The sequence below is a fragment of the Crocodylus siamensis genome, chromosome 11 (genome assembly GCF_052110815.1).
Source record: "Crocodylus siamensis isolate JL-2025a chromosome 11, ASM5211081v1, whole genome shotgun sequence".
NCBI classification, from domain to species: domain Eukaryota; kingdom Metazoa; phylum Chordata; order Crocodylia; family Crocodylidae; genus Crocodylus; species Crocodylus siamensis.
Window position 1 is genome coordinate 27,310,944 of NC_143405.1, and position 12,856 is coordinate 27,323,799.

Sequence of the window (12,856 nt, forward strand, 5' to 3'; positions counted from 1 at the left end):
ACACAAAGCCTGTTTTGATATATATTACCCCCTCTAGAGTGCCATGTACTTTCCCGCCTGTGGCAGCAGGGCTGGACCCAGTGATCTCTTGAGGTCCCTTCCAGCCCCTAATGTCTATGAAATGAAAGATCTTGCAAAATACAATAGATGAGCACAAGCATGTGTAACAACATGGTCAGATGTGGTGTAGAGACATGAGAAGAAGACCTGTCAGGTGCAGAAAGAATTTCAGGAATCAAGTGTGTTATAAAATCAATATCAATGTTCGGTCCTTGGTTCCTAGTGTGTAGCCAACTTATGAATATTCCTGAATTCACCTTTTAAAGCCGTTTGGTGAATTTCCCTTGAACATGAGGATAGTGAGGTCAGAAAGCAAGTGGTTGTTCTGTGAAAAGTGTGTTCCTACTGACATATATGTATCTCCATCCTTTATATTTGTTTTTTGTAAGAGTTCATTTTGTTTCATGAGTAGCTATTTAGTTTCAGTTGCATAGTTACCAGGAAGGCATTTGGTACATTGGATCAGATATTTCACATTTTGGATTCTGTAGATTCCAATAGGCTTGTTGTGGGAAGTGGTAATTGTAGTAGCAGTGGGGATGTGTTGACAGATTAACCACCTATTATTAATGTCTGTTGAGCAGTAGGCAGTTTGCTTCAGGTGACGATTTGGGCAAAGTTTGGAGGTTTTTTGAAAGCCGGGAGCAAGAGGCGCTGGGAATATTTCTCTCAAGGTTTGATCTTTGTTAAGTATAAGTTGTAGCTGTTTGATGATTCTTCTAATTGGTTCCAGAGTAGAGTCATAGAGGACCACCAGGGGTATATGTAGTATTAAAGAACTTAGGGAGGACCCCATACCAACATTTGCTCTGGGACTGGAAAATATTATATCCTTCCCATCCCAGCTTCAGAAAAAACTATTTCCACTTATCCTTAACTCTCCTATTCCAGGAACTTTTCATATGCTCCCAAAAATCCAAAAAAAGGTAACCCTGGCACACCTATCATATTCAACTATGATACTTTCATTGAAGAGCTATCAGGATTCATAAAAACTACCCAGAAAACTTGTTCTTTTCATGACAAGTGGTTTCTCCAAGACACCACAAGACTTCCTCAACAGAATCCAGAACATGAACCACTCCTGAGAAGGCCATATTTGCAACCATGGATATCACCTATCACCAGCCTGTACACTATCATCCAACACCATGAAACCACAGCTGCCTGCTTGAAATACCTACAAGAACATGGAGCATATAATACATGCAACAGCATGTTGAAAAAAATCATCCTCACTCACAACTTCACTTTCAACAATCAACACTTCCTCCAAACCACGGGCACAGCTATGGGCCAAAAAAAAAAAAAAAAATCATTTCCAGAAAACTGCAGTATCAAACCTGCATTACACAAATGATCTTTTTCACCATTTGAACTGAACACCTGGCCTCACTTATTGACTTTAACCACTGGTTTAACAACTCTCACTCCTTGATCAAACTTCTTCTAGAATTCTTCTGTTCTACCATCAACTTTGTACATAGCATAGTCCACATTCAGGATGGCACCCTACAAACTGCCATATGCAAAAAAACCCATAGACCACCATACATATCCCCACAAGACCAGCAATGTTCCCAAGCACACCAAAACAGCTGTAATGTACAGTCAAGGTCTCAGATACCACCATATCTGCTCTGAGGAGAACACTCGTGATAAAAAATATAAAAAGATAGACCTATTTTTCTCATCTGCTGTAGCATTATTAGTAACTCAACCAGTGGGTATCAGATTAGGCCTTGTTATTTAAATGCAGTAAAGACAAAACAGCAGTTGCGATTAATAAGCCACAGCAAGGAAGGAAAGCAGTCGGGAAGGAGACAAATTTAAATAGTGCTTACTATACTTTTTGCTTTGGTTTTTAGCCCATCAGAATTGAGGCAGTGGCTCTGCCTGCAGTGACTGAAGCCGTGGATGTAAGCAGATACTCTCAGCTCCCACAGCTGGATGTGCCCAACCTGATCCAACGGAAAGCTATTTCAGGTAGAGACCAACGTCATGTGCAGAATTAACCCTAGCAATATGAGGCCATATAATCTTAAAAGGATTAGATGACCTCTGGAGGTCCCTTCCAGTCCACTTCTCTATGATTCTATGGTTCTGAACTGGGTCTTCATTCTCTCTTGCTTCTGAAAAGCTTACCATATTTACTTGAATCCAAGATGAGTCCCATCTCCCTCTCACCCAAATTTTAACATGGGGGGAGCCTCTTGACTTGCATTTGAGTACAAGTCGGAGGTCAGGGAGCTGCTGCAGCTCAGACTCTGGTCTAGGGTTGAGGTTGGGTCAGGGTCAGAGTCAGAGCCACAGCTGCTGCTACCCCCCTGCCTCCACTGTCCCCCTCCCCTCCCCTCCCAGCCTCTTCCCTACTCCTGTCTCCTCTGCCACTCCCCCAGCTGATGCTAACACTGCTTACCCTTTGGCTCCAGCCCCAGCTCTGGCCCTGCTCCAACCTGGGGCACAGAACACATGGTTGCTTCAACCTCATCCTGGGCACTGCCACTACTGCATGGCTGGGCTGGGGCTGGAGCAAATGTGCCAAAGGGGCATAGGCTGCAGAGTGGGGGCAGAGGTGGTGGTAGAGGGGCAGGCCTAGAGGCAGAGGTTGGTGGAGCTGGCAGCAGGGGCAGATATCAGGCCATTTCACTCACCTACCACCTGACCCTCTGCCACTGATTGCCCCACTGCAGAAGTGGAGGAAGGCAGGGGGAATGAATTTCAGGTGACACCCCCCTCCCAGTAATTAGATTCTATACATGGATACTTTATAAGTAAATTCAGAGTCATCTTGGATCTGGGTAAATACTGTAGTTTTGCCAGTAGTTTCAACTTGATTACAGATAGAGAATGGTTATTTAGCCTACACTACAGTGACTATGATACTTCAAGATACTGTAATCACTGTGAATTCCACTGTAGATATGCATGTGCCTCATGCATAAGAAAATTGAAATATTTGAGTAGCTATAAGGGCTGTTTATGTGCCCTGTGTCTTCTCTTGCTCCTGTGCAAAAGCAAAAGCGCAGTAAAGATATAAAAATAGAAGAAACAGTTATGATTAATAAGCCCTAGCAAGGAAGAAAAGAGTACAGACCACAAAGTGGGCTCATTTTGCTACGTTAAACAAACCAGACTCTTGAGTGTGTCAGCTTTCACTGCGGGTTACTGGCAGAAAATATTACCTCAAAAGGCTAGAGGATGAGAAGCATCAACTGAATCAAACACTGATTGAAGTACTGCTGGCAAATGTGGAAAGTTATTGGGTATTCAGCCTTACAGATTTCATGGATTGGAATAGTTCTGAAGCATCTGATAAGTGCACCCTCTGCCCTGGTGGTCTGCACTTAAGCGTTCACAAAGAAAGGGATGTCAGCCAGGTGTCTGCTGGTAGCATGCGTGCCAACTTTTATTTTTGCCGAGGGGGACCTAAGAGGACGTCACCTGCCTCCCCCCACACATGGTGGCATGGCTAGAACCGAACTGAGTGAAGTCTGTGACAGGGCAGGGGTGGATGCGAGCTGGCCGCTGTGGCCCTGGGGCGAGCTGCCCTACTGTCCTCCCCCCCCAGGAGTCCTGCACTAGCTGCATCACCATGGTGAGGCACCCCCAACCCATTTGGCAGCAGTGGGAGGCACACCACACCAACACCCCCACTGCTGCTGGGCAGGCAGGGGATGGTTTGTCATGGCAGCGTGGCTGGCACAGGCTCCCAGGGGAGGGCCAGCAGGGCAGGGAGCTCCATGGCTGCATCCATCCCTGTTCTGTGCACAAATCTGAGGGGGCATGTGCCCCTCCATGCCCCTCTTCTTGGGAGTGTGCACAGCAGCAGTGAGATGCCCTGTCCCCTGGATGAATCACCTATGGCTCTTTGCTGCTCCCTGCCCTGGTCCTGGACCCCATGCAGAGCCTTGATTGGGCAGTGCCCCCAGGCCCAGCCCATGCCCCACTCCCTCACTGTGGAGGCCTCAATCTGTACCACCACTCCTCCCCCAGCTTAACTGCAGGCAGTTGGGGAAGCTGCTGTCAACCACTGCCTGAGGTTGTATTCCTGACCATGTGCATGTGCGTGCACGCACACATGCATGTGGTACCCCCTTGCGTCCTGCTCCTTGCAGCCCCTTGCAGGCTGAAACTCTGCCAACCTGCAAGGGGAAACCCATCATTTCCTCTGGTTTTCCATGGTTAACAGAAAACCCAGATACCTGCATGAATCTGGGACTAATGCTGTCCTGGAGTCATGCAGCCTGGGATGGGACTTGATGTTCCCATTTTGGAACTGCCCCGCCTAATTAGGGATGGGTGGTCACCCTATGTCTCTTTCTGAGGGGGTCAGGGACCTTGGGCCCCCACCTACTTAGCACCAATGGCTGGTAGAAATCATTGCTTAGTCCATTTAGAAGTTCTCTTTAACAAGGTTTCTTGGCCTGTTGAAAGGCTAAATATGGGCTGAAAGAGAAAAGAAGATAATTGAAATGGCTTGGTCCTTTTAGAGGTAACAGAATAAATGTCTGGATATATCCAGGGAGTAAATTTTCTTCTTTTCATCATTCAGTGTAGCCAGGGAAAGGAAAGAAATAAGGTAAGTGATTCATTTAGGTATAAGTCTGAACTGGCTTTGGGCTGAACTTGGGGTGCTGTCTGGGCAGCACCTTTTCCCTAAGGAAGTCTTTGTAAGGTAGTTGAAAAGTCTACAATTCACTAACACTTGAAGTAAGTGAAGGCCATTCAAAAGCTTATTTAGATGCTGTGGTGATACATGTAACCACCTTAAAGCAATTCAAAGGGAAATTCAGTGAATTTCAAGAGGAGAGCATGAAGTTGTCATGAGATAGACAGTGGTGGCATTTTATTCCTGTCTTGGTGTCACAAACCTATCTGTGGGATATTCCCAGAGTCCCAAATTTCTCCCTGCTGTCCCACTGCTTGTCCCAAGGAAAATCAAGGTTTGCCCTGGGTTAACTCCTTAACCCCACAATCTTCTTTGTTGGTTTTCTGGTTCTGACTCCTGGATCTTACTTTGGCTTCTGAATCTGCCAATACCCTTGGCATTCCCCAACTTTGGTTTTTGGCTCTTGATTCTGGTTTGACCTTTGCCTCTGGCTTTTGGCTCCTGATTTTGGTTAACCTTCAGCTTACCTTGTCTCTGGCTCTGGCTTCTGACCTTGGCCTATTTTGGCTTTGGCTATGGCTACAACTCCCAAGTCTAATTCTGACACTAGACTCCTCTGTACCTCCAGCTCTCTGGAATACCAATCTAGATTGCACCTGTTTTTCTGGTGTCTAAACACCAGGCAAGACTGCCCACATCCCAGTTTCTTAACAGTTCCTGTTAGAGTTCTGCCAGTATTTTCAGAGATCGGCCTCTCTGCTGATCCTGCCAGGTCTGACTGCTGGGGACCAGGACTGCCCCAAAGCCTGGGATCCAAAGACTCCTACTACCATACATATAGCCCTTGAAATACCTGCAAGCCTGTCACCATCCCCATCTTGCATGACTGCTCAGGAGGCCAGCTTCAAAAGGAGTGGCAAAGAAGAGGCAAGGGTAGTGGATGTCCTGCTGTGCTGGGAAGTCTGAGACCTTCCTCTTTATGGTCACTTTGGCCTATTGCAGGGTTTCTTGGTCCCAGTGGGGACAGACAGAAAGTAACAGGGCAACTATCTCTTATTATTTTCACAGAAGGCTTAATTTAAAGCTTCCAACCAAAGCGGCAGGTAGGAAACACCATGTGAAATAGTGCCACCTACTGATAGGAGTGCTTAACATATGTAATACTCAGTACAGAACACCCCTCCCCCTAGATAAGGTAATCCTTTAAGTACTTGGGAAGGATGGTGAATTGTCTTGGATAACCCAATTCAGAGGTAGGAGTCAGTTTACTGGAATTGGCAGCAGGCTCTTTCAGCTCCTCACGAGTCATTTTAGCAGGTAGAGGATTTGAGGTGTCTGGCAAAACAGCTGTTGGACTCAAGAACTAGCAGTATAATGTCCCCTGGATTGGTAGATCTGGGACTCGGTCTCACATCTTGTAGGCATATCATCTGCAAAGTGTCTTCCCATCTGGAGTCTTGGTCTTGTCTGACACTGGTTTTGTAGCTTTAAGGACAGTTGTAGGCATCTGCTGTGGTTTGGTTGCCTGGTTTCAGACACAAACAGGATCACTTGGTTTGAAAGTCCGTACAAGTGAAGTAGCCTGTTTCACAAAGAACTGGATTTCTTGTTCTACTTGGCTTGCAGCTACCAGGTCTGTGTGGAAGCCAATCCAAGCAGGTCTTCAACTGGGGATTCCTCAGTAGTTCTTAGATTCCTCGGTAGTAGTAGCTGCAGGGTAGGGCTGGATGATAGGGCTAGGATTCAGAGTAACCTTGACAAATTGGAGGATTGGGCCAAAAGGAATCTCATGATGTTCAACGAGGACAAGCGTAAGGTCCTGCACTTAGGCAGAACAATTACATGCACCAGTATAGGCTGGAGGCTGACTGGCTGGGCAGCAGCTCTGCATAAAAGGACCTGGGGGTTACAGTGGACAATAAGCTGAAAATGAGCCAGCAGTGTGCCCTTGTTGCCAAGAAGACAAATGGCATACTGGACTGCATTGGTAGATGTGTTGCTGCTAGGTCAAGGGAAGTGATTATTCAGCACTGGTGAGGCCACATCTGGAGAACTACATTCAGTTTTGGGCCCTGCACCATCCCCACTACGTAAAGGATGTGGACAAATTGGAGAGAGTCCAGTGGAGGGCAATAAACATGGTGACTGGGCTGGGAAACGTGACTTATGAGGACAGGCTAAGGGAACTGGATTTATTTAGTCTAGAGAAGAGAAGACTGAGGGGGGATTTAATAGCAGCCTTTAACTACCTGAAGGAGGGTTTGAAAGAGGATAGAGCTAGACTGTTCTTAGTGGTAGCAGATGACAGACCAAGGAGCGGTGGTCTCAAGTTGCAGCAAGGGAAATTTAAGTTAGATATTAGGAAGAATTTTCTCACTAGGAGGGTAGTAAAATACTGGAACAGGTTACCCAGAGAGGTGGCGGAAGCTCCATCTTGGGGGGTAAGACCTGGCTAGACAAAGCTTTGGCTGGGATGATCTAGTTGGGGATGGTCCTGTTTTGAGCAGGGGATTGACTTTGATGACCTCCTGAGTTCCCTTCCAATTCTCATTTTCTATGATTCTGTGATTCTTCAGGACTTTAACCTGCGGTTGTACATGGAGTAACATGCTGTTACCTCTGTGACATTGTACTCATTACCCATACCTTTCATCTCCTGACCTGCCCCAATAAAGTGGTAAGCAGTATTGCTGCTGTCACCCTCAAAGAAATTGCCAAGAGGGGCGTCACCAGGCTGCTATGTAACAAAGACACAGTCACATTCCAGAGCAGGTCATTAGAGGGAGAATTTTAGCAGGATGGGCAGGACTTTGTCTCTCTGAAGACCCATGCCCTGAGGAGGTACATCAGTTGTTGCTGACCATGTTGCAAGGAATGCCAGGAGCTGGGGGATTATAGTAACTTGACCCAGATGGTTGAAAAAGATGGATTTAATACATCTGCTGAGACTATTGGTGCAAAATTGAGTGGAATTCACTGTTCTGCCCATACTCTGCAGCATGCAGTTGAAGATTCACTGAAGGAACAATATAATCTCTAAAATAATTCAGAAAGCTCAGTGTGTATGTAAAATATTAAGAAGCCCAACAATATTGGTACTAATTAAGAAATTAAAGTCAAAACACCCACTCACAGATTGTCTTACCAGATGGCATTCAACTTATGACATAATTGAGCTCAAGGATTTCTGGCAGGACATGGCCACCTCAAGTCATGAGCTTCATCTGACAGAAGCAAAATGGAACGCCATTGAAAACATAAAGCTTGCTAAAGTAACAGCAAAGATTCTTCAGTATGAACAGCTAACAGTGGATAACTTGTGGTGCTTGGTTAAAATGCCAGCTGGAAACTGCAGAAGTCTCATTCCCTGTATCTTAGTCCTTACTGGCTTCCATGAAAAAGTGAGAAAAAAGTTGGCTTGAAATGATATATTTCTGTCATGTATATGCCTTGATTCCAGATATCAAATCCTTCTGTCAGAAGAAGGGAAAATTAAGGCAACATTTAATTTAACCAATATATAGACAGAAAGGGAAATGCTTCATTCAGAAGTAGTCGAAGTCCATTATATAGAATCTAAGAAATGCATGTCTGAAAGTGAAAGACCAGAAGTTGAATTGGACTCTCTTATTCAAGCTTGTGAAATATCCAGAGAGAAAAAGAGATCTGAACAAAAGAAACCTCCCAGAAAGATAGTTTTGTTCACATGAGCCATGTCTCAGTAAGAAGGAAGATATATTAAAATACTGGCAACTTCAGAAAAATGCCATGTCTGAACTATATCAACTGGCAAAATTTGTCATGGCACTTCCAGCAACACAAGTGGAGATAGAACACATTTAAAGCTTGAAAATGTTCTATCAGCACAGAGGTCCAATATGACAAAGCAGAAGACGTTTTAGTTTGCTCAAACAAATTTCTTCTATGCTATACATGAACAAAAATCTGATTTGAACCAGTTCAAACTGCTAACTGGAGCACTGGAGTTTATTTATTTATTTTTCTTTTGGGGGGCTTGAACCAGAACTAAACCTGAACGGACTGAATGCATCTGAACCAAACCCAAATAAATACTTGTTTGATTCCCTAGCCCCAACTCCACATGGTAGAGCATCGCAGGTAAGTAAAAGTGTCTTTTTCATGTCCTAATGGGCTAGCAGACTGTTGAATGAAACTGCCTCACATCATTGAAGGCCTTGTCATGACATTTAGTCCATTTTCATGTTGCATCCTTGTCCGGTAGATGATACAAAGGCTCAGTGTCGCAGTGCACTCAGGTGCCCTGTGCCTGAGAGCGGAGACTGCTCTGGGGAGACCCCTAGTGGCAGAAAAGGGGAGGCTCAGCTGCCAGTCACCAGGGCTGCACAGGTGCTGGTTGCCAGGACAACTGATAAAACCAGCTGACAGGAAGGGGCAGGGCTTATCCCTTCTTAACCCCAGGTAGGAGGCCAGGAGGGCAGTCCCTCTCCAGCAGCCGTGGGAGTAGGGACTAAGCTTAGACAGACAGAGGGGAGGACTCTGGCAGTGAGAGCATCCCCCGGTCGCTGCTGGGGTTGGGGAGCCCTCCTTCCCCCCCGCTCCCTCACTCTCTAGTAGGGAGTAAATTTTGTTTGACTGGACGGTCTAGTTTTTATGTTGTAGCCCAGGGCTTTGTACAGGGTTTTATGTTTACTGTTTTGACCAGAGGACCGGGCGAAGCTATTAGGGGTGGAGGAGGCCTCGTAGGAGCTCCACGGTAGCGTGGAGTCTCCTGGCGCCAGAGAGGGCGCAGCTTTGGGGGCGCATTGGCCCCATCCCCGGAGCTAGGGGGCAGTGAGAAGCCCCAGAGTGAAGGGGGGTGGCAAGGAGCCCCGAGAGAAAGAGGGGGCAGCGAGGAACCCCAAGAGAGGAGGGGGCAGCGAGGAGCCCCAAGAGAGAAGGGGGCAGTGAGGAGTCCCAGGAGAGGGGGCAGCAAGGTGCCCCAGAGAGAGAAAGGGCAACAAGAAGCCCCAAGAGAGAAGGGAGAAGCGAGGAGCCCCAGAGCGAGTGAGAGAGGGGGCAGTGAGGAGCCCCAGGAGTAAAGAGGAGGGCCAGAACATAAGGCCCAGGTCAAACCACGTCAACTCCATCTGCGAAGCTTGGGCTGCGGTGTAGGAGAGGAAAAGGAGCCGCAGGTAGTGCCCCCTGTCACCGGGGCACGGAAAAATGGGCAGCCTCCCGCTGATTACAACCATCTTCTAATCAAGTAAGATCAAGGCGTGGCAGGAAAGTAAGCAGGTGGTTAGTCCATTACAGGAGGGCGGAGCAACTCCCAGAAAGGCTCCGATATTGATACTCCTGTCACACTCAGCAACTGTAGTTTTGTCTTTTAAAAAGGAATTGTAGAAATTAAACAACCCTAGGAATAGTTGCAGTTTCTGCTTATTCAAATCTAGGGCAGCGGTTTTCAACCTTTTTTAACAAGTGTACTTCTGCCTCAGAGTTTCAGCTCATGTACCCCTTTATATTTTTTCTTTTTTTTGAAGCGGGGGTGCAGATTGAGGCTGCCGTGGTGAAGGAGGGAGTGCAGGACAGAGTCATGAGAACAGCTCATCTGGGGGGCAGCTCCTGCCACTACATGCACCCTGGCAGAGGTCTGGGGGGCATGTGCCCCCTAGATCTGTACATGGGGTGGAGGCTGCTGCTGTAGCAGGCTGGACTCTGCATCCTGCTGCCGCTGTCCCAAGAGCCACATGATGCCATGTGCTTGCTGCTGATGGGCAGGCAGGGGACAGACACAAAAGCAGACAGACACACATGTGCGTGCGCAGACACACATGTACACAGACACACACACACACGCATGCACGCACCCCCCAGAGATAGATTCATAGATTGTAAGGCCAGAAGGGACCTTGGAAGATCATTGGGTCCAGCCCCCTGCACCAATCAGGAAAGACAACTGGGGGGAGGGGTCAAGGAGCTGGTTTACATCAGTAATCTGAGATGAATGTTTCTCTAGTGCTTTGTTTATTGTACACTTGTAGTCAGTACATACTTGAATGGCACTGTAGCAGGTCTAGGGCCTCAGAAGGGTCTGTGATGCCTCCAGGTGGCCATGTCGCCCTTGCTTCACTCCAGCTCTCACCTTGGCTGCATACCAAAACTGGGATCTTTACCAGCCTTCAGTTAATTTCTTTTTTAGTCCCAAGAACAGGCAGATTCCAGTCAGTCCCTCCACCATAGTCCTCTCAGTATAGAGCTCCTTCCCTGATGGCCCACAGCCCCAAACTGATCCCCAGGCTCTCCCAGAGGTAATATATTTCCTAAGCCCTACTTCTTTGGGTCATGTGCCTTCTTAGGTCAGCTGTAGATATTTTCCATTAGGTTTACTGGCAGACCTAACTTCTGTGGCTGTTCCTCTCTTACCTAAACTGGGCTCTGATCTATTGTACTATTGCTGTGCTGCTTAGGCAGGCCTTGTCATATTGTCCTATTGCTTGGCCACTTGTGCTGCAGAAGGCACTTGTAACCTATTAATTCCCCATGACTGGTCTTTCACAGCCCCTGGCAGGCAGCTCCCTTCACCCAAGACACTGTGCAGCTGTTCCACCCTTAAAGTAACAGGGAGTCTCTGGCTCCCTCTTACCGGCACCTTTGGCTTTGTGATGGGTACAATAGGAGTGAACCGGGATGGATTTACTACTGCTTTTAGGACAACTTGTTCTACAAGATGATTGATCACTACATCAGTCTTTGGACAGAAGGTGACTGGAATACAACAAGGCTTGATCTGAATCTCTGAGACACCTTGTGTGATGTCTGTTGCAATGCTGTGTACTCCTATTAACTTAGTGTCCAATGTTTTGAACTGTTCCTTACCTAGTAAGTTTGCTGTCACAGTGTGGGGTCCCCAGGGATGGCTGTGATGCCCCTAGGGCTCCATGACAGGGCCAGCTTCACCCTGCAGGTGCCTTCTATGTCTTGTTGGTTAAGATAGCAAATAGGGAGGCTGCCCATGAATTTGTGTGGCCATGGTCCTGTTGACCCCACTAAACTCTGGACGTTCTTGGATCCCTTGCTGAGTCCCACTCCAAGTTGGTGCCCCACAGGACACCCTAAACCTTATGGGCTAGGTGTGTGGCTCCAAAACCTCCCCTTTATCACACCTCATAGGTGATATATAAATATTGGCCCTCTGATGTGGCCTTGGTTGAACTCTGCCTCCTATTGCCACTAGGCCCTGTTGCTGTGTCCCTCCAGCACTGGGGTCTGCATACCCCTGTTGTGGCGCCCTTCTAGCGCTGTGCTCTCTGACCCTCTGCAGCTTGCACCCCTCTGGTACTGGGCCTCTACACAATAGAGTGCCAGAATGAGGCCGCCTCCTTCCCTATTAGCCTCATCCTGGTCCACTGGTGCAAATGACAACAGAAATACAAGCCCCTGGGCTACAACATAACAATAACAATGGAGGCCACACTTCCCCTTTAAGAAGGCAAACTTCTCCCTTGTGTGCCTCTGATTTCTAGGTACCTTATGAGCTCCTAAAGCCTTATTAATTTTAGAGGCAGCAGGTCAGGCCCCCAAACATCTCCAGGTAGCTCTTTAATGCAGAAGCCACTTCCCCTGGTGGGTGCCAGAGAACTAATTCTTGGCAGCTCTAGCCCTGGGGCTATTTATGTGCCCAAGGCTCTGCCTCCTTCCGGTCAGCTGACTGTGCAGGTGCTAGCTAATTTCCTCCTTAGCCTGCTGCGCCGGCAACCTGCAGCTGCAGAGCTCTGTCTCCCTCACATGGGTCTCCAGGTAGGCAGCTTCTGCCTTTAAAGGAGCATCACCTTGCTGGCCTGTGACACTTGCTTGCTATCCTTTAGCAATTATGAAGTAGGGGACCCCTTAATCTTTCCCATAGTGGATGCTGATATAACATTAAGTCAACTGTGTGTTTATTGTAGTACACAAGTCTTGCTTTGCAAATGACAATAAGCAGATCATCTTGAGACCGCAGCAGTTTGTATGTCTCTTCTGAAATTAAGGAAAACTCAGGTCCAGAGTCTATTTCCATGAAACATGAAACACTTGGAGCATCATTATAATGTAGGTACTTTTTCGTAGGGACAGTATTTTTACACTATTATTATAGACATCTGTGAATGTTCTAGGGGTGTGCAAAACAGGCCCTATTTAATTCAGATTTGGATTCGGCCCGAATCGGGGACAGTGATTCAA

The 12,856-nt window shown here is 47.2% G+C and overlaps 1 protein-coding gene across 1 annotated transcript in view; it reads left to right on the forward strand.

The window, feature by feature from the left end:
* Positions 1 to 12,856, forward strand: part of CIMIP2A (ciliary microtubule inner protein 2A) — a 65,333-nt gene that overhangs the window by 28,789 nt on the left and 23,688 nt on the right. The window contains exon 5 of the mRNA XM_090023050.1: positions 1,929 to 2,046. Coding sequence (XP_089879176.1) covers positions 1,929 to 2,046 — 118 coding nt within the window. The remainder of the gene's footprint in view (positions 1 to 1,928; positions 2,047 to 12,856) is intronic.